The sequence below is a fragment of the Lolium perenne genome, chromosome 1 (genome assembly GCF_019359855.2).
Source record: "Lolium perenne isolate Kyuss_39 chromosome 1, Kyuss_2.0, whole genome shotgun sequence".
Classification (NCBI taxonomy): Eukaryota; Viridiplantae; Streptophyta; class Magnoliopsida; order Poales; family Poaceae; genus Lolium; species Lolium perenne.
Window position 1 is genome coordinate 16,171,464 of NC_067244.2, and position 21,531 is coordinate 16,192,994.

The 21,531-nt window shown below is 44.7% G+C and overlaps 2 protein-coding genes across 4 annotated transcripts; both read right to left on the minus strand.

Annotated features, from left to right (window-relative positions):
* Nucleotides 1-5,761: 5,761 nt before the first annotated feature.
* On the minus strand, nucleotides 5,762-11,982 carry LOC127343233 (protein-tyrosine-phosphatase MKP1). Of its 3 annotated transcripts, XR_007877087.2 has the most exons (4): nucleotides 11,834-11,982; nucleotides 9,526-11,751; nucleotides 6,101-6,262; nucleotides 5,762-5,994 (listed from the first exon to the last, which is right to left on the minus strand). XR_007877087.2 is itself a non-coding variant. In XM_051369361.2 (3 exons), the coding sequence occupies exons 2-3, from the start codon at nucleotides 11,725-11,727 to the stop codon at nucleotides 6,209-6,211; spliced, it is 2,256 nt and encodes a 751-aa protein (XP_051225321.1). In that variant the 5' UTR covers nucleotides 11,728-11,751; nucleotides 11,834-11,982; the 3' UTR covers nucleotides 5,762-6,208. The 3 variants fall into 3 exon arrangements, 2 of the variants coding, with proteins under 2 accessions (XP_051225321.1, XP_051225327.1); XM_051369361.2 differs by having other exon boundaries at nucleotides 5,762-6,262; XM_051369367.2 differs by having other exon boundaries at nucleotides 5,762-6,262; nucleotides 9,526-11,748; nucleotides 11,834-11,976.
* A 3,191-nt stretch (nucleotides 11,983-15,173) lies between these two features.
* LOC127343226 (beta-hexosaminidase 1) lies at nucleotides 15,174-20,509 on the minus strand. Its single transcript, XM_051369350.2, has 15 exons — nucleotides 20,134-20,509; nucleotides 19,940-20,026; nucleotides 19,415-19,450; nucleotides 19,007-19,118; nucleotides 18,818-18,888; nucleotides 18,589-18,719; nucleotides 18,428-18,444; nucleotides 18,169-18,217; nucleotides 17,401-17,501; nucleotides 16,692-16,751; nucleotides 16,319-16,352; nucleotides 16,127-16,225; nucleotides 15,965-16,024; nucleotides 15,607-15,857; nucleotides 15,174-15,509 (listed from the first exon to the last, which is right to left on the minus strand). Exons 1-15 carry the CDS (start codon nucleotides 20,476-20,478, stop codon nucleotides 15,334-15,336), a joined length of 1,629 nt encoding a protein of 542 aa, XP_051225310.1. The 5' UTR covers nucleotides 20,479-20,509; the 3' UTR covers nucleotides 15,174-15,333.
* Between the last annotated feature and the right edge of the window lie 1,022 nt (nucleotides 20,510-21,531).

Genomic DNA, 21,531 nt, shown 5'->3' on the forward strand with positions numbered 1-21,531 from the left:
GGACAGGTATGTGAAGAGATGCATTACTTGCAACAAGTCCAAATCCAAGCTGAAGCCTCGCGGTTTGTATACTCCTTTACCAGCGCCTACTACACCATGAGAAGATATAAGTATGGATTTTGTGTTGGGTTTGCCGCGTACTAAACGAGGCCATGATTCTATATTTGTGGTAGTGGATAGATTCTCTAAGATGTCACACTTTATTGCCTGCCACAAGAGAGAAGATGCGTCGTATATTGCTAACCTGTTTTTCAGGGAGATTGTACGTTTACATGGAGTCCCAAAGCCTATTGTTTCTGATCGTGACGTGAAGTTTATGAGCTGCTTCTGGAAGAAACTTTGGGGAAAGCTGGGGACGAAGCTACTTTTTAGTACTACTTGTCATCCCCAAACTGATGGTCAAACTGAGGTGGTGAATAGAACATTGTCACAATTATTGAGATCCATGATCAAGAAGAACTTGAAGGAGTGGGAAGATTGTTTGTCGCATGTGGAGTTTTCTTACAACAGGGCGGTACATTCTACCACAGAGTTGTGTCCCTTTGAGGTGGTGAACGGTTTCAAACTCATTACTCCACTTGATTTGTTGCTTTTACCCATACATGAGAGAGTCAATATGGAGGAATCAAAGAGGGAAGATTTTGTACGGAAGATACATGTGAAGACTAAAGAGTTGATAGAGAAGAAAGGTAAGAACAATGCTGCAAGGGTGAACAAGAAGCGCAAGGAGATGTTGTTCAAGCCTGGTGATATGGTCTGGGTACATTTTCGCAAGGATTCTCGAAGCTACGGAAGTCCAAGTTGCTTCCTCGTGGTGCTGGTCCTTACAAAGTGCTTGCCAAGATCAATGATAATGCATACTCTATAGATCTTCGAATTGATGAGTTTGGTGTCAGCAATTCTTTCAATGTGGCTGATTTGACACCATATGACGGAGAAGACCTTGGAGTGTCGAGGTCAACGCCTTTTGCAGGGGGGAGATGATGAGGACATCCCTACTACACTACTACCTCCATCATTGCAAGATGAAGACGATGTTGATGTGAAGCTCAAGTCCAATGAAGTCAGGATTGGACCCATTACAAGGGCTCGTGCGAAGCTACTCAAACAACAGGTGAACTTGTTCCTAAATGATACTTTGATCGATGAGAACTTTATACTGCCTAAGTCCTTTTACTTATGCATGATCAGGTACGTAGAGGGAGCAAGCATCGCACGAGGAGGAGAGGAGCGGCTGGACGTGAAGCTGGACATGGAGCTGGACATGAAGACATCCCATGGACGTGCGAGGGAGGAGCGGGGGGCATGCGCGAGGGAGGAAGAAGAAGTTGTCCAGGTCGGTGCCAGGCCCGGTCCGACCGGCCGCCACGCCGGCCGACCCGGTCACAGGCCCGGTCCAACCGGCCCCCACGCCGGGTGAGCCCGGTTCCGACCGGAACCTGCACTGGTGCCAGCCGGGCGGGTGTACTGCGTGACACCGCCTTGGCCCGGTCATGATCTGGTCCCAGGCCCGGTCCAAACCGGACCGGCCGGTCCCAGGCCCGGTCGACCGGCCCCCAGACCGGCCGAGTCCGAGTCTGTCTCGACCAGATCCAATCTGGGTCGGTTTTCTATGTATCTTTTCAACTCCTGGTCGTCCTGAACCCCTATATAAGTACCCAGGATGCCCCCAAATCAGGTTTAGACCATGTTTAAGATAAACCCTAGTTCATAGTTGTTTGCTTTGCAACTCTATCGAATTCATACGCCATATTGCATCGATTTGGTGTTTACCCCTGAAAGTCTTGTGTGATATGTTGTTCCATTGGGAATTACACGGTTGCAACTTACCGCTTCGTGGTCGACGGCTACATGCGCAAGTGTGTGGAGTTGCGAATATCTTGCAGGGTTGAGAGCTGTTGCATTGACGACAGGGACCAATCGAGAGACTTCGTTGCGTCATACAAGTTATCATCCACTTCATCATCGTGTTATCTCCGCTGTGTTCATCCCGTGATCATCATTACTACCGTGCTTACTAAGAAGATCGGGTCAACCACTTATCAGAAGCACAGAGCCGTCGGCCACTCGAAAGCGGGAATGACGAAGGAGGGAGAGAAGCCCTTTGCAGTAGGCAAGGTGGTCACAGACAAAATTCGGACGGACATATCCATCATGTAGCACAGGCAGAGGCGCCTTCCATGATCGTCGCTTCTGTCTATCGAGAGAAACTTACGAACAAGAGTAGGACTATAGGAGACAGTCGATTCGATCTAAAGAAAAGAGAGTAGGAGACAGCCTGGAAGAAAGCATAACGGGCTGACCAATGTGTTCTGATGGGCTGGACCATGGATGCATAGGAATCAATAACTTTTTTGCCAAAAACCTAGGCGGGCCACGGCCCAGGTTGGCCTCAACGAAGCTCTGCCAGTGAGCACAGGCCAAGCAATGCGTCAATGAACGACGCATCTAGAAGCCCACGCAAGCAGCGAAAAAGACTACGAGTCGGTGAGGGCACCACGCAAGCCGGCACGTAGGTGTGCACAACTCGAAACAATGACACGTCACTACCACATCGCGTGAAAAAAAACTACTAGAATGAACGTGTCACCGTCTCGCCGCGTACACATCGCACCCACAGCATCCTATCAACCCCCACATGTTAGAGGCGTCCGAGCAGTGTGTGGTTTGCATTCATTACTGGAACACTTTTTTTGCGAAAAATTCATTACTGGAACTTGTGTTGACTATGTTTCGATTGAAATATAAAGAGAACTAACACTTTAAGAATTGAATTTCTTCAATTCTTAGTACTAATTAATGTGTCATGTAGTGTCCGAGGTGCTTTTTTACATGTAATTAACCACCAAACAATGTTCTTTTTCTCCTATAACGCTTAATTAAAAAACAAACAGATCAAGCTCCCAGTTCCCGAAGGAAAAGGATAGATATTAGTCCCGTGGATACAGGGGCATCTGCGAAAAGAGAAGAGAAAAGCACGATATGCGTGTATTGTGTTGTTGGCTTCCTCAAACCTCAATGCCTTCTAAACCTAGACCAAAAGTGTGCCCTATTGGCCTATTGGTGTGCCAAACATTTGTTGCCCAGATTTATATCCACTACGAAAGAAATTGTAACATGGTTGGTCTGCTTCTATCTCTTCTTTTAAGAAGTTCGTGGTGAGGTTTCTATCGGTTGCTGAAGCAAATTCATTCTGGCTTCTGCTTCTTCTAAGAAAGAGAAAAGGCGCCATCTTTAATGAGTTTAGTAAAGTTCAACGACCAAGCAGTGCATGCAGATATATTTTTTCAAGAACATGCATGCTTCTGTAGTAATTATTAAAGCTAGAAAAGAGAAATTGATACAAGCTAGAAAAGAGAAATTGATACAAGCCATCGAACACACAAAGAGAGCTCGCATTGCCCAACCTCCAGCCATGCCACAATGTCGAAGAGACGGGGCATAGAGCAACGAAACCGCGTCACTACCAAACCCGGCAGCCGTACTACCACGATCCTAAACCAAGATGGCATAGATCAACGTACCGTCCGCCTCATATTGCCAAGAAGTCGGTTAGTGACTAGTAGAACCCCACCAAGTTGTAGAAAGGCCTCGTCTTGGAAACTTTAGCAAGGAGTGCATTGCATCCATGAGAATCATGCTCTAACACTACTCATAGTAGGAGTAACTTCAATAATAACTAAGTGTCCAACTCATCAAATTTGCTTCTGTGAGTTAATGAGGAGAGAGGAGGATAGAGTAACATAACTAGTTACTGTAACATCACATTTTCCAAGATACAATAAGTCTACAAGCTAATTAATGAAGATATCTACTACATCCATCCCAAGGCTTAAGGCCTATATTTTTTTCAGAAAGTCAAACTATGTTAAGTTTGATTAAGTTTTTATAAAAAAATCATTAACATGAAAAGTATAAAATCAATACCATTTGGTAGATAATGAAATATATTTTTATATGGTACCTACAAAATATCATATTTGTTCATAAATTCTTCTAAAAATTTGATCAAACTTTACTTCGTTTGACTTTCTGAAAAAAAAATAGGCCTTAAGCCTTGGGATGGAGGTAGTATGATACTACTTTGATGTTACTAACCACTAGTATGAAGGTAGTAACATAGAGTAGTAACATGTGCATGTTACTACTCTATTTTACTTCCCACTATGACTAGTCTAAGTAGCAGCCACCAATAGCTTCCCTCTAGGGCCCCATGCGCAACCCACGCAGCGCCTCCAAGGAGGTGGGGAACAACACCGTGGTGTCGCCGCCGCCTAATCCAAAGCATCGGATCTAGAGTTTTTCCTGGCGCCCGTGGAAGGTAAAGCGATTGCGTCCATGACAACGCCCCAAAGGAGTAGATGACGCCCGAAGGTGTCGCCGTCGTCAACAAAATGCCGAGTTTTCTCTTTGGCCCAAACACCGGCCCCAAGGTCCATCGAAGCGGTCAGAACCCAAGCTACCATATCGAGAGGCTAGCCATACCTCGTCATCGGCGATCGGGAGGGCATTGACCACCATCCCACCTTGGCCACCACTAACGACCTAGATGGCGTAGATCCAGGCCGTCGTCGTTGGTTCCACCGCAGCCTCGACAACAGCTCCACCACGGTGCCTAGCCGCCCCGCCGCTCGGTGTCAGCTCCACTCTGCAGGGCGCCACGCAAACAGCTCCTCGCCCCCCCCCCCCCCCCCCCCCAAAGGCCATCGACCCGCTCCTGGGCTAGAGGCGGCGTGGTTTTTTCACCCTGGAGCCGTCGGAGGGGGGGGGGGGGAGCTGGTGTCGTTTTCTTCCTCTCTTCTTACTTCGGGGCGTATGCTTCTCCACAATCGTCCATGTGTTGATCCAGGCCGCTTGAGGCGTGGACTGGTTTGGAATATGGCAGCATAAAAGGGAAGATCTGGGTTCGTATGGACAAATGTAGATGTCGGCTGATAGATTCATGGGTACCTATATTGATCAGGGTCGATCGGATCAACACGAGTACTACAGTAGCAGCTTTCTTCTCGGAATCGTAACTGATCGCCGGATAAATTGATGATGATAGACTAGCCATAATGGGAGTATCATAAGTAGTATCATGCATGTCATGTTGGCAAAAATCTAATGTGGCACACTAATTAATGAGGTTAGAGATGAGAGTGGTATCATAATATGATACCGTATCATAGCACGTAAAACTAGAAAACTTAATGGTAAACACATCATATACACATATTTGCATTGAGATTCTACAAAACATTAAATACGATGATACTATAATACTATCTTTATGATACTATGCATTGTGGGGTTAGTATCATAAACTAGTATCATGTGCATGATACTAGTGTATGATACTTCCCATTATGACTATTATGACTATGACTAGTGTATGATACTTCCCAATATGACTAGGCGGTACGTTTCTTGACATGTGTCGCGTTGATCAATTCGTTGCCTCGGTCACCAGCCCAATCCTAGCAGGTTCGACCAACAAACCAACGGATTCTCAAAAAAAAAAACGACCAGATGAATCGACGCTCTACTCTGCTTAACATCGACAGGGAGAACACAAACTTACTTTGGAAGTATTTCTTGGAATATGGGCTGCATTCTATTCACAGAGACAAGCAATGACAACTAACTATGACTTTTGAAAAATTCAGAGCTTCAGAAGTTGGGCATCAGATTACAAAAGCAGGTACGTGTATGGTGATAAGCAGTGAGTATGGAACTGGAAGATCATGAGTAGCACAGCAAGAATTACACTGCTAATACATGAGCAGAACAGCAAAGAGTTCCAGGTTAAAAGTTACGGCCAATGGAGACACTTGCGGACCGATTACAAATCTGTTCTTCCTGAGATGTACACGGATTTTTCAGGGTAAGAGCGACAACAGCATTCGCCCAACTTACAGGCTTACATTACAGTGGAGCGGATAATATACACCCAGTTGCGCCAAAACCCGATCCATGTATGTTAATTCACAGATACAACACTCTGGCAGCCTCCTGCCATTTCGACACAAGCAAAAGCACAAATTGCTAAGCCATCTGTTCTACTAAATGGAATCTGTAGCCTATATGTTCAGGAGGAAACGGTTGTCATGGCTTGTACCTCGCTGACAGTCGCCAGTTCATGGAGCGATGTTGGAGGAAATGCCTTGATTGAATCGATAATTCGCGGCTGAGTTTGTTAAAGCTAGTAAAGTACCCTGACCTACTGTTAACAAGCATCCAGCACCTCCAAAAGATCATCGGTTTCATGCTCCTTGAAAACCTGCATTCGTCCAAGTTCAGCAGAGGTTATGACCATAATTGTATAACAGCTAATTACGCATACAAGCTACAAATGTCAAACTGACAGGACTTCTCCTTACTAAGATGCCCCAACATTCTATTTCTATTGAGGTTATGAATTGTGTGATCTATAACCATAAATGAACATACACAACATCTCTGTCCAATAATTACTTTCAATCAGTGGTCTTGCAAAGCACATAAAAGTAGCTCCAAAAAGTCATTAACATTGTATATTTGTGCTAATAAAGAAAAGTAGTTGGTTTTTTGAAATAATTTCTGGATGACACAAGTACACAACACACAAAGATCAATAAGGTGGTGAGACTAGAAGTACTATTACCAAGTATTGGATTTCAAAGTGTGGGTATTTATGCAATTTCAAATGATTACAGAATTACATTTCAGCTATATGCTATAAAAGGATATGCCTAGCTACAATTGTACTACACGATAATAGCATGGGAGAACAGACATCTATGTTACAAGCCAATAATCACAAAGTATAAGTGGTGACATTTCAAGATAGGATATACTGTATGGCTTTATTAATTTAAAGTCAGGCAATATGTTGCCTGTTATCTAAAAAACATTTCAAGATAGGATAACAGTGATCACTAATCAATGACAAATTGTGAATTTTCAGTTTTTCAACAATTCAGTTTTCGAATCATAGCAACCAAAATTGATGTGCAAATTCAGAAAATCAACACTTCAGTTAACCAGGAATTCGGTTTTGGTTTTTGGTTGAACCAAATGAAACCAAAATATGCAGGAACAGAAATATCTAAAAAACAGAAGAAACCATGGATCAAGAAGAACACAACAATTGAGTCTAACCGCGGACAGTGCGCACGATGACTACCATCTGGGACAAAAATACCAGGAGGAGCTCCGAGCTTTAGATCTGGAGGCCGCGGCAGCACACCCACTCAGCCACGCATTTGGTGCTCAAGTTGCTCATGTGCGCTCCAGCAAAGACTAATACCCCTCAGGTCCACGTCAGAGGGGAGAGGCAAGAACACAAACCACTCTTGCAAAGCAAAACAGCCTCCTGCAGAAGAGCCTGCTTCCTCACTGAAAAGGGCTCAAGAGGTGGGAGAGAGAGAGAGAGAGAGAGAGAGAGAGAATAGGAATGGGACATGAGTTCATGTTGTGGGAGCGCCTTGTGCTTCTTCACCTGGACAAGCTCAACGGTGACCGGAGACAAAAAAAAAAAAAAAAAAAAAAAAAAAAAAAAAAAGTAGCACTGCCTGATCTGCCAAATGGAGATGGATCAATTTGAGGGGTCGGCAGCAGTTGTTTGGCAAGAAGATTGGGCAGGAGTGGCACGGGAGAAATGGCAGATGGACATGGTCTATGGAGGCTTTTTTTTTGGAAATGGTCGACAAAGGCTGAATGGTGGTGTCATTCATCTGGTGTCCTGGATGTTGAGAGACTTTTTCGATGGACGGAAGCGAGAGATTGAAAGAGATGGATTTAGATCGGAATGGAGAAGGTAGCTAGTGTAGGGAGAAATAGGGCCCACAGGAGAGCTGCTTCCGTTGGGTGCATAGAGTAACCTCGTCATTTTTTTTCTTAGATGGAGGTTGAGACCACAGCTTGCTGCTGTTTTTCCGCTTTGCCCATGCCCCTATGCATGCTCCAGCGTGGGAGTTGATCATCTAGCAAGGAGAGCCTCTGCTGGCTCTAATGCAATGCGTTAGCTCAAGTAGGACTCACATCTAGAATTTGGTTTGGCTCAAACACTTGCCACTTGGTGGGTTGCGCCATGTGTGATGAGCTTAAGTAGGAGGCTAGCTGGAGAACAGAGGCTTGCCACTTGGTGGCATTAGCTCATGTGTGATGTTGGCTGTGAATTTCCCTGGTCTGTACATGTCGATTTTATGATTTTTTTTCTCCCTCCGTTCCAGGGCATAAGGCATTAATTTTTTTTCGATTCTTCGTCTAAAAGGAAGGCAGGAAGGCGCGGCGATGGCAGGAGCTGGATTAATAGCTAATCTCGCTAAACTGCCTCTCCCCTCGCAGCCCCTTGCGTGCGATGGTTCGCGAGCGCGGCGGTGTTCGTGTGGTACTGGCCAACCGCGGCGGCGTGCCTGGCGTCGGCGCCGCCCTTCCAGTGCTGGCCGAGCACGGCTGCGAACTTCGGACGAGCGTGGCATCGTGTGCACGATGGTGCGCGAGCCCGGCGTCATTTCCATGCAGCTAGGCATGCACGGCGGTGTTCACGCAGTACTGGATGACCACGACGGTATGGTTGGCGTCGACGTTATGGACGAACGCGTAGTCCTCCCCGTGCTCCTGGGCTCGAACAATGGCCTGCATGGTTTTTCCAGCGGCAGCGTTCAAGTGTTGGGCGAGGGAGACAGACTACCCGAGGTGCTGAACCAGCACGAGGACGTGAAGGGTGCTGTGTGTAGGGCACCACGTCCAGCACAACCTCTTCACAGCTCATCCCAATTTATCCCAGCACCGGCTGTACCACGTCCAGCACTCCTGGATGATCAGCATGGCCGCATCCAGCTCATTCCAGTTCATTGCCTCGTTTAGGACAAATTTGCCATGCCTTGAGGATGGACCAGAGGTAGGAGATGACGGTGCATGCATAGAGAGGACACGATGGGAGAAGGAGAGTTACTGAGACGTAGGCGCGAGCCAGGAGTAGCCAGGAACGAGGAGTCGTAGCAGTAAATGGGAGAGAGAATTGGCAAAAAAAATTAAAAGGAAAGGGGGTAGATTTAAGGAGGTCTAGCTTTTTTTCTCGAGTAAGGAGGCCTAGCGTTTAATTAGGGGCAAACATGGAAAGAAGGCCTGCTCTCTCAAGTAAGGAGGCCTGCTCTGGAATGGACGGAGTTAATTCAGTTTTCAGGTAGTAAAAAAACGAATTTATACAGCAAATATAATTCAGTTTCTCACAAACAACAATGGAAAAATAAATCAGAAATCAAATAAACTAAGAGTTTGGTTAACTCTATTTCTGCTTCGGTTCTGTTTCTGTGCCCAGCCCCACTACAAACCCACAGTTAGCTCAATATTGCAAATTGCCAAAAGTTTTGCAGTTGTGGAAAACCTATCCAAGCATGTTGGCACTCAATAGTCATAGTCAATTAGTCCTTTACCTAAAAAGTTGTCTTCTATCTCCTACACTAGTTAGTATTTTCAAATATTAAGTGCCACCTAAATATACAAGTTAACAAGCAGATCAGAATACACAAAATATAGATGTGCATAGTATGCACTTACCTTAACAGGAAGAGTGTTGCTGAACCCCTTTTGATTAAGAAAATCACCAGCAACTTGCTGCCAATCAATAGTGTCAACACCTTTGCTGCAGTCATATTCACCTCCTACCCATATGCATACAGTTTTGGCTGCTTCTGCACTTACGCTGGCATTAGGAGCAACAAAAATAAAAACTGTTTTCGGGTCAAGATCCTTGCGACCGAATGCAGTTAGCTTTTCCATGCAGGGCCATCGGTAGACTAGCACTTGTACATAGCTACAAGCCTCTGAGTTACTGTCAGTTTGCTCAATTAATCTAGTCTCACTATGGGCAGTAGCCTCTGATTTACTGTCAGTAGCTGTTGAGCTAGTTAGGGTGCATTCATCTGGACAAGAAACACCAGTAAGCTGTTTCACGCCATTGGCATTACTTTTATCCGCGACTTCCGCTGCTGTGTGAACACTAGACGGTACCCTTGGTGGTAATACTAGATCCTTGGGGAGTGATGGTAGCTTCAGAGCCGAAAATCCTCCTCTTCTTTCTGCTATAGATGAGACCTTGGAAGGAGAGCGTATCGATCCTAGGACAGGCTTTGAGCGTTCCTCATTAGATGACTGACGAAGAGGAGACCTAGACGACGGCACCAAAGCGTGTGGCAAATTAGATGAAGCAGGTGAAAGACCAAATGACGGTGGGGAGCTATTTGAAGGTGACAGGGAGGGTGAGTCTGAACTATACTTGGAACTGATGGTTGAATCCGATGAAAAAGAGCTCGGGGAAAGGAAAGGTGGAGATATTGATGCCTCTGCTGTCAAGTGCTGTACCCGTGGATCCAAATCCCTTATGAGAGCAGAATCTGAATAAACTCGAGACAGCGATCTCGAGATAAACTTGCACCTTAGTACACTCCAACTGCTTTCCCTTGCGGGAAGATGGGTCTCATCTCCAGTCCCAGAAGATGAGAATGCTGGAATGACACCACCAGCTATCGCTTTGTAGACGAGATCAAAATCCGAATCGTAAGATTCCACTTTCCTGCTTCCCAGGCCAGCCCTGGATAATGAATCAATCTGATCCTTGCCAAGTTTCGCGTTGCTGTCCGAGTGGAAAGATGCACTTGAAAAGGCGTCCCAGAATTCAGGTTGCTCCAGCCCTTCTCTGACAACTTTGATCTGCCCCTGCACCTTCTCGTACCTCACCACCTGAAACGCGGCCGCTTTGGCGTCCTTCTCCATTACCGAATGGCATTTCGCTCCAACCCACACGTAGATCGAGGAGAGCACGTGAACTATGAATGCGCCCCTAGAGTCCAGGGCGGCAGGGGACGGCTCGTTCAGCATCTTGGGCACCAAATGCAGCGGCGCGTAGGACGAGTGTGGTGCTAGCCGATACATCCGCAGCACCGAGTTTGGCGAGAGCGGGATGGCGTGCACCCGCTTCTGGCACTGGAGCAGCTGGCACGCAAAGCCCATGTTCGGGTTGGCGATTCCCCTGGCAGCCTTCACAAACTGGAAGGCGTCGTCGAAGCTCTGCCCTTCCCTCCACATCAAATACGCGATGACCAGCGACGTGGAGCGGGACACCCCCTGGCAGCAATGCACGAACACGCGCCCCGACTGCTCCCTGACATCCTCGAAGTAGTCAAAGACGTCGTACAAGATGCTGGTGATGTCCTCGGTGGGGCTGTCCTGCAGCCAGAGCGTGCGGTAGACGAGGTCGGACTTGAAGTACTCGGGGCAGACGAAGCCGACGCAGTTGAGGACGTGGGTGATGCCGTGGTTGCGGAGGATGTCGCGGTTCTTGGCGACGGCGTCGCCGCCGAGGTAGACGTGGTCGGCGACCTTGGAGCACTCCTTGTCGAAGAAGGCGATCTGGTCCTTGCGGCCCTGCGAGCGGAGCGCGGAGAGGTCGAGGCGGAGACCCTCGCCGGGCCGGGCGGAGCCCGGGCGGGCGGCGCCGGGGGTGGTGGGGTTGGGCCACTCGCCCACGTCGTCGGACCCCGCCTTGGGCCACTCGTCGAGGCTGCGGCGGGTGATGGCCAGCGGCTGCAGCGGCGGGAGGCAGGCGCGGCCCTTGGACCGCGGGGTGAGCGGCGGCGGCGCGAGCCGCGGCGGGAGCGGCGGCGCCTCCGCCTCGGCGGCCCGGGACGCCGACCAGGACGCGGAGCGCCAGAACTTGCGGCCGGCGGCGGCGGCGGCGGTGCCGTCGTCGGGGTTGGCCATGGGCCGCACGAATCACCGCCCCTGCTGCAACCAAGAAACCGCGGGATTCAGACGCCATTCCTGGCCCGAAAAAAGCTCGAAAAACGAATCCGTGAGAAACCCGTACCTGATTCGCGGCACGCCGAGTCCAGGCTCGAATCCGCGGGCGGCGCGGCGGTCCGGAGCGCACGGGGGCTCGCAGATCGGGATGGAGATCACCGCCGGTCTCGGGGAAGAAGAGAAAGCGGAAGGGAAGGAGGAGAGAAGGTAAAGTGGGTGAGGGTTTTGAGGAGGAGAGCGTCCGATATGCTTCGAGATTCGTGCGCGCGGGGATCGGACGGTTTTGATGAGGCGTGGGTGGGGCCCTGTGTTGACGAGGAACATGGCGTTGACTGGTCTTTGGACAAGTTGGGTTGGGTTGCCCCCTCCGCAAATGTTAGGTGCACCTGCTCTTTGGACAATTGGAACCAAAACCGCTACTTTTGTGCTCGGTTTTCTTTTTTTTAACACAAAGTTCCATTTATTTGGGATTTGTCTCTCTAGGTTAGGATTGAACATTGAGTTAGTCCTCTCTGAATAACAAAGGAAATGGATAGTAAAAAAGGAAACGGTAATGGCATTTGCGGAAAAGAAATAGAAATGGAAAAGGAAACGGAAGAGCAAATTCCGCCGGAAAAGGAAACGGAGAGCGAAACGGGGGAACGGAAGAGGTATTAGCTGAAAAGGGAAGGAAACGGTAGAGAGAACAGAAGAGCAAATTATAAAACCGAAACAGAAACTTTGAAGAATCATAATACATATATTGTAACAAAATGAGGAGTGTTAAGTGAGCTCCAAAAGGTGCATACTAATTAATTCTACTTCCATAATAGTGACTCAATTATCCATCTGGTTGTTAGAGTATTTTGTCTTAATGCTACACCTTAAGTGAAATTGTGGACAATACTTTATCTCGGTGTATGCATCTTTATGTTTGCCTTTTTGCTATACCGCTATTGCGTTAGGACAATCTCCCATTGTCGTATCGTACTCTCCATATACTAATTCATTCCATAATGTATTCAGTGATTTCCGCTTCCGTTTGAGAGTTGGTGTATGAGAAGGCACGTATTCTCACTTCGGTTTCATGAGCTCCCCTGTTCAAATTGTCTAATTTTGATTTGTTTGGTGATGTTTGCAATAAATCGTGGTTGCGTTATGTGCTTGTTTTCTTTTTTTTTAACACAAAGTTCCATTTATTTGGGATTTGTGTCTCTAGGTTAGGCTTGTACATTGAGTTAGTCTATCTGGAAGAAAAAGGAAATGGAAAGTAAAAAAAAAAAGGAAACAGTAACGGTATTTGCGGAAAAGAAACCGAAACGGTAAAGGAAACTGAAGAGCAAATTCCACCGGAAAAGAAAACGGAGAGCAAAACGGGGGAACGGAAACGGTATTAGCGGAAAAGGGAAGGAAACGGTAAAGAGAGCAGGAGAGTAAATTCTAAAACCAGAACATAAACTTCAAAAAACGTATACATATTGTAACAAAATGAGGGGTGCCAGACGAGCTCCAAAAGGCCCATACTAGTTAATTCTACTACCATGACAGTGACTCGATTATCCATGCGTGCGGTAGTAGTTAGAGGATTTTGTCTTGATGCTACACCTTAAGTGAAATTGTGAACAATACTTTATCTTGGTGTATGCTTCTTTATGTTTGCCTTTTTGCAATACCGCTATTGCGTCAGGACAATTTCCCAGTGTCATATCGTTACTCTCTATATTAATTCATTCCATAATGTATTCGGCTATTTCCGCTTCTGTACGAGACTTGGTGTATGAGAAGGCACGCATTCTCACTTCGGTTTCATGAGCTCCGCTGTTTGAATTGTCTATTTTTCATTTCTTTGGTGATGTTTGCAATAAATCGTGGTTACGTTATCGGCTCAGGAGACTTGTCATTACATTACCTAAAAGAAACTATCCAACTGCTTCTTTTTATGACTACAGACCACTAGTACACGTACAAATTATACAATGTTTAGCGTTGGGATGGCGGCACTGCGGCAGCGTCCTCTTATTTGTTATAATGTGGTCAGCTGGTCAAGGCACATAACCAAAATTGACGTACTACCCTTTGTTTTGTTTATTACTACTCTGAAATAATACTACCAATTCGAGTCAATAACGTAAGGTCCCTTGTCTCTTGTGCACGCAGTTACGGGTGTGACATTCACTCCACACTCAGTGACCATATTTCTTTTTGGTGTTTTATTTTTGGAAGCACATACCAGGATACATAATAAATAATTCTACTTCAACTGTTGAGTGATGTGGGTTGAGTGGAATACGATAGTAGATACACGTCAGAGTCGAAGACCAAGAAAATGTGCCACTAATCAAACCAAAATTTGCAGTCAGAATCACCAGTCCAAGAAGAGCCAATCTTTCTCTCATTTCTGGTGCGTCGAAAAATCTACACACGTTATCTTATATTCATTTTAGCATGATTCCTAACTTCACCTTCACTGCTAAGTGCTAACTGAACAGGTGATAGAGAAGAAAAAGCAGCGCATATACGGCCAAAGGATGGTGACATGGGAGGACAGCGACCTGTAACAGATGACCAAAACTTTCTTTTACTTCCTGAATTATTTTCCTTCCTTTCTAAAGATAAATAAATAAAGGGACAAAACTTGTTCTCATCTCCAGGCACGAACAGCTAACGTGGCAAAATATCTAGGACACTGCATTTCTTCAAACGGTACCATCATACCACTCCTCAAAATTTAATAAACTTAGAAATATCTAAAATAGTTAGAGAAAAATATTGTGAGTGTTCACTGGATGTGCCTTTATAATCCCTAGAATTTCCGGACTCAAAATTAGAAAAAATATTATGAGTGTTTCACATCGAGAAGAAAAAAAAAGACAAATTGATATGTGAATATTGTTATTTGTATGTTTCGTCTTTTTGTGGCACTATTTATGTTAGATTTGTCTTTTTTTTAATTTCTCTTGTGTATTTCGAATTTGCTTCTGAAAATTCCAGGGATTGTGAACATGCATCTTACGTGCATTCACATATTTTTGCATAAAAATTAGACGCTTGTAAATTTAAATTTTGAGAGCTGGTATCATGCGAAAGATGGTACCACTAGATATTTTCCCAACCTAACTTTTCGCCGCCGCCATAAATGCGCACTTTGGACCGGCAAGGATTTTCAGGTCAAAGACAAATTCAGGAAAGAGGTGACGGCCGACAGTGATTGGGGTCCAAAATATCCAGATGCAACTAGAGTAAGCAAAAGACAACTGGAATATCCACGCTGAGGTTCAGATCACCTCTCTCTTATACCAGTCCAACCGAGCCTGGCCATGTTGGCCAGTTGAAAATGTTGATCCAGATACCATGTGTTCAACAACAGGACTGTTGAACGGCGTGCAACTATACTGTTACATCAGTGGCTGTCTTTTTCAGCAGTCAGATTGAACAAAAGCTGCGGTTTTATTAGATTGTGGAGTTTTATTGTCGAGTGAACTTACAGAACTGATACAGTACAAGTGACGATACTATCTTGGTACAGTATGGGACATGTGCTGAGGCCAAACCCCCTCATGTGTGTGTCTCTACACTTTCACTACTTGTTCACTGGATAAAACATGAGCCAGGGCCGATTGGAGGTCGCCGAGCATAGAAGTTTGTGACTGGAGCTGCGGCGATCCCACGGTGATTCAGCAGGCATCTGAAGTAGTGTAGCCGAGACAGGACGGTCGTTTCCAGGTCTTGGGCAGATATGGCCTCCAATGGACTCCACATACGCTCTGTAGTGATTTGACAGCCATAAATAAGCTCCTACAGAAATAACCGAAAGAAACGGGGAGGATACAATAAAAGCTTCTGAACTTGTAAAGTCGATACCTGCAGCTGCGGCCGCTCGGGGCCAGATTGTTTGTAGAGCATCAGATGTGTCTGCTGTCTCACCCCACATGCAAACCTCTCCACCCAGTACCAGCTTTTGCTGCGCGGCATCGCTTATTCCTGCGAGTGGCTCTTCGGCATAAACTTCTTCCCACGGAACATCCAGATGATCAAGGTACCATGCACCTTGGTTACTCATTATGCATCTCAGTCCCTTTGCAACTACTTTGGGGCAGACCCCAGGACCCAACCTGAAATATGTGAAGATTCAGCTTATGGGTAAATTAACTTGCATAATGGGTATAGAATACGGTTGGCACAAACTGATTCGATTGCTTAAAACTGACTTATGAATTACCAGTTATGCACAACGGTCAGAGGATTGAGGTTTTCCCCAAATGAGTTGAAGGTTTCCTCCCTGCAGGATAATGAGCATGACATGCCACAAACAAAATATAAATACCATTTCTTTAGTTCTTTATTAAAAAAAACGAACAAAGGAAGCATGCAAAGCCCAAACCAGTTTACAGGAGTCCAGTTAAGATGAATTGCTATCTCCTGGGCCCTCAGCACAAAGTATTTATACGCATCCTTTGTAGTCATGTTCCGTTCATCAAGCCTGGAATAGGTTAAGTTCAGCGGAGGAAAAGAACATCCAACATAAGCTAAATAAGTCATTCGTGAAATCTAGTGCACAGACAACATTTCGTACCACTGCTTCACATGGGGTGTAACATTCCAGCAACCTGAGACGAAGAGGTGGAAAAGTTTCAGTAGAAAGAAAAAAAAATCACTAAATATGACAGCAGAATATTATATATCAGCATCTATTTTAGCATCATACTGTATCAGAAAGAAGAAAACAAATTAGAATCCATCTTTACATGGCAGCTTCACCGGAACCGGATCTGAGTTTGGTCTGTTTGGTACAAGCACACAAGATTGTCTTCCTATAAGTAAGAGGTGATCTTTTATGTAGCAGTTTAACTGGAGGATACATGCTCCACTTTTAGATGTTGCAACATGCCAGCATCCTAAGTTCATACTAACAAATTGCCTCTTATTAGGCAAGAGAAAAGACCAACCTGTATATACTTCATCTCCACCCAAGTGAAACATCCCAAATGGGAAGATCTTTCTCATATCTGAACGTGAAGCAGTCAGAAGGTCAATCATATTGCAGAAAACATAATGTTCCAGAACTGCCATTACCAGCCAGGTAATTATTGTGTAACACTTATGATTATCTGTCAACAGATATTGTTCAGGATGATGGTCCTACTACAGCAAGATAGTATAATATACACCTTGCACTGCTAAGCAGTGGTCAATATAACCTGTTGATGCTTCTACCAAACTGAAATGTTCAATCCAACCTAGGACATATAATTATCGGCTAGACCCTACAGAAGGCAGGTCATAATTTTCTAACAAATTACTGATTCATGAAATTATCCAATTTACTAATTACCTTCATGAATTACAGAGCGAGAGTTGACCAGTCAATATAAGTACTCATTGTGAAGGACCACTACTAGGCAAAGCACCAAATAAATATGAACTGCATGTCTATGATGGAAGTTGCCACACAAAACAGATGTATATGATGGACAGCACAAATGTATAGCCTTTTCACATTTCATATTGCACTATTTTAATATTTATTTTTCAATGTCCAAGAAAAATAACGGTCAAGATCAAAACTAGCAAGGGAGATGAGTGTGTGCCACAGTGATAATATTGAATTGCTTAAATGGGTAACTGAATTAAGGAAAAGGTAAGAAAGGAACTAACCAGACAAAATTCCAGATATGACTTCGAATGTGAAATTACTAGATACATCTAAAGGTTCTGTACAGCTAGGAGAAGGCCAAAGCTTCGGATACCCATTTCCCCTGTAGATATAAAAAATTGCGCATGAGTTTGGTAGTGCAGAAGACAATGGGTACTTCATATAACAAGAACCATGGGAAATAACGAACTCTTAGTCTGCAACATTTGCTTTCCTAGTGGGATAATGTTGTTTGGGAAGTCAGCTATGTGACAAATATGTGATGTATTCTATCCAAATACTGAATCAGGTAGCACAGAGAGTGGTAAAATATATTATCGTATACATCATGGGACAAATACTGTATCCTGGGGCAGCCACCTGTTTCATTACTCAGAACTTCGCGAGTTGCAACTACATAACACTACAAAACACAGCGGCTGCTGATTTGTTTATTTGCACAAGAGTAACTAGGTTTTGCATAGGTCACCCCAATGCATCTTCTCTTAGCACCGCCTCCTAGTGCATGTTAGATGTTTTAATACAAATATCCCAATTCAATGTACTTTACATACGCTAGTATTTATTATAGTAGACCTCAGGTTGTGAGTCTAAGTCCATGATCAGTACAAGATTTAATGATCTACGTATTGGATTGCATGCAGAGATGATATCTAAGGTAAGAGATGGCGGTATCCTCTATCCTCATTAAGCATGCACCACATAGACAATAATCTGCTCAAGAAGCCTAGGCATCCAAACGTAACAGGTAAGTCTATATGAAAACTCACCATGATTCTCCATGACCAGGTACATCAATTTCTGCCATGACATGAATACCTGAGAGAGTAAAGAATAGTAAGAATTCAAAGTCTTTGTAGATAAAAAAATTAAACCGGATGAAAAGTTCAGTAAAAAAAAATGATCATGTGTGAATTCCAACTAAAATAGTGTGAATATCTCAACATGTCACTGTTCTTAGGAAAAATGCAAATGAAAGAAAAAACTCAGCTAGATGAGGGAAAATATATCAACTGGAAGTAAGCATACCTCTTTTCTTAGCATAGCTTTAGCATTATGAAGTTTCACGTGAGAGGTCGCGGTGCAAGCAATTAGAGAACATCGGTTAGGAAAACGTGAATGAAGAAACTTCACACTCGAATATAAGGAAGATTATAAAATACAAAAGGTAAATGACAAACTTAACATACCTAACAATATATTGTGCATCTTCCACAGTGTAACGCTCCAATTTTGAATATGAACCCTTCCATAGATTTGGATATGATGGTATCTCCAACGGAAAAGATTGTTCGTCGATGATATGCCAATGAAGAACGTTCTACTGGACATAACTCTAGGTTTAAGCATATTGCTATGGAGGGAAAGAGAGGTAATTCAAGTAAAATAACTAGCATGATCCAAAAGATAATATGTTACCAGCTTAGCAAATGACATGGAGTCAATGACTTGCTTAATCACGTCAACTGGGTAGTAATGCCTTGAGGTGTCTGCAGTACAGATATGACAGAGTGAAGACTAATCAGCTTGGCATTCCGTATTTACATAATTACATTGCAGGGGATTATCCAGTTACATTAGCATAAGCCTGCAGTTACTGTTGCTTACCTAGTAGTAAGCCACGAAAAGCAAACCGTGGTTCATCTTGAATGTACCATGGGGCATAGCGCACTTCGACATTTTTTGTATCGTAGTTAAAAACACATAGTTGACTGAATGTCTGTTAAAAGATTCACAAGTAGGGTTATTATTTTCTCGAAAACATCTCAAAGCTTAAAATTCTGAGAAAGGAGAGAACATGATCCATGAAACTATAGCACACTAGCAAATAATTACAAGACCAGCTAACACTGAGTAGTAAATGGACAAATCAGATCAAAGGTATCGTCGATTGACTGCTTATGGTCAAGAATCTTACAGAGAAAGCTCTATAACCAACTCTTTAAGTATGAACAGCACGTTTACAACTAGCAGGGTTATTAACATAAACAAGTTGGAAAGGGAGCATGATCATACCTCTAATCCACGAATAGCTCCATATATTGTATTAGCCTACAAGGACAGAAAAATAGCTTCAGTTACAGTAACCTTGAGAAAGATGAAACATTTTGGGTTGCACTATTTCTGATAAAATTAAAACAATGTTATATATATATGTAACTACAATAGTTTCATCTTCAATTATCTGAAAAGTCGTGCTCCTGTCATAGCAGTTAGATGCCATAGCAATGTGCATATTTCAATAACGGTTAATAGAAAGAAAACCCAACAATTTAGTGTTTTGCACTTTTGTGCCCAGGGTTCATTACATGAATCTGAATATCAAATCTGTACAAGATGTAGCAACTTGAGTAGTAACCATCGCTGGACTATTCATCATTTCATAAGAAAAATACATTGATTTAGCATAAATCCTAACTGGAAAAAGTTCATCCAAAGACAAACTGTGTGCTATTAACTTAGCTCACGGAAAATTATGCAAAAATATTTCACCAAAATCACTTGGACAAATATCTGGTGGGAGGAAGTAAGAAACACCACCTCTATGGTTGCTCCACCGACAATGGAATTGACGCCCCCCGCAGCCGCGATGTAGATCCTGTAGCTCTCGTCCACTCCCAGCTCCAGCTGCATCCAAGAAAATGGAAGAAAAGAAATCAAATTCCCGCATTTGCCCGGACGAAGCAGGTGAAGCGACAGACAACCAAACACAGTAGGGACAAAACAGCCTGTACCGTCTCATCGGCGGAGGCGACGACGACGGTGAGCGTGGAGACGTCGTATGCCCCCGACGCGGGGCGGGCCGCGTGGGCCCACGGGGAGAATATGAGGGACCTGTACCTCCCGAACGCCTCCGCGACGGCCGCGGCGCCGCCGCCGGGGCCCTGAGCGTCGAGCGCGAGGTCGGGGTCAACGGCCAGGGTCTGCGTCCCGGAGGTGAAGTTCTTCGGCAGCGGCCAGAGGTATACGGGGTTCCCGGAGGCGGTGAGGTTCGCCGGAGGCCGGTGGCGCCGGGCCGACGCGGCGCCGGAGCCGGCGACGAGGGCCAGCAGAAGATAGGTGAGAAGTGTTGGGGGCATTTTCGGAAGCGAATGTGGTGGGTGGGAGAATCATTGAGCTACTAACTTATATGTGGCGCCAGCGACAGTGAGCATTTGTTGTCTAGACCCTTCAATAGTTCCATGTATTACAATACGGTACAGTCTACTGTTAGTTAGTTGTTAATCTATCTAGTTGTTCACAAGTTAATGTCATCATGAAACAAGAACACTTCTCATGATCCATGAGCTTAAAATAAACTAGGAAATTTTGTTATCATAACTTGGAAGAACTTGAGGAATTCGGCAATCATCAAGGCCACATCTTGTCGGATTTTCGCTATAATGATGTATTAATGCTTGACCATCATATATTCCTAGAAGAGGGGCGTCGTCCTACAAGGCTACAACCGTTGTGCTTGTGCGGCCTCGGCTTTTTAAAAAGGAGAGAGCAAACGATGGGTGTTAAAAATGAGATACGACACCGGGCAAATCAAACAAGGAAAATGGTAGGAGGACTAGGTGTTTTGTCTCAGGGTGGGCATTCGGTTTTAACCGAAATTTCGGTTCGGTTTTTGCGATTTTTGAACAAATTCGGTTTTCAAAAATGGTAACCGAAATTGACATGAAAATTTAGGAAACTGAAGATTCGGTTAACCGACAAATTCGGTTCGGTTTTCGGTTAAAACCGAATGAACCTACTCACTTGAACAAATAGTAGGCATCACCGAAGAAAGCAAATAGTGATTGACATATCAACACAAAAAGCATCAACTACGCAAGAAATCGACAAATGAGCACCAATCGTGGAGGGATGCTATTTGGTAGGCTGCGGCACTCGTGGTACAGGTGCATCACTCGTGAGCGATTAAAAGGGGTAGCTAGGACTTCGAGCGACGTGTTCTATTATGCAGGCTTCACGCTATATTCAGAAAAAGCTAGTACTTCAAAGACCAAAGTCATACATTGAATGAACAATTTTTGGAACATCAAACGCAATTGGGCTTCTATGGAATGATAGGTTTATGCACAAATTGATGGTAGGTTACTCAATTTGGTCTATTCGGTCTTGTTCGGTTGGTGGGGCTAAAAACC

Bases quoted from the DNA above. Each gene is read 5' to 3' on its own strand.
- LOC127343226 (XM_051369350.2), bottom strand. From the start codon at position 20,478: ATGCCCCCAACACTTCTCACCTATCTTCTGCTGGCCCTCGTCGCCGGC. The intron at 20,027-20,133 runs GTACAGGCTGTT...TCTTGGATGCAG, and splicing joins TCGCCTCCGCCGATGAGACG to CTGGAGCTGGGAGTGGACGA. The intron at 19,451-19,939 runs GTGGTGTTTCTT...CTGTCCTTGTAG, and splicing joins TCGGTGGAGCAACCATAGAG to GCTAATACAATATATGGAGC.
- LOC127343233 (XM_051369361.2), bottom strand. From the start codon at position 11,727: ATGGCCAACCCCGACGACGGCACCGCCGCCGCCGCCGCCGGCCGCAAG. The intron at 6,263-9,525 runs GTAAGTGCATAC...GGACGAATGCAG, and splicing joins GCAACACTCTTCCTGTTAAG to GTTTTCAAGGAGCATGAAAC.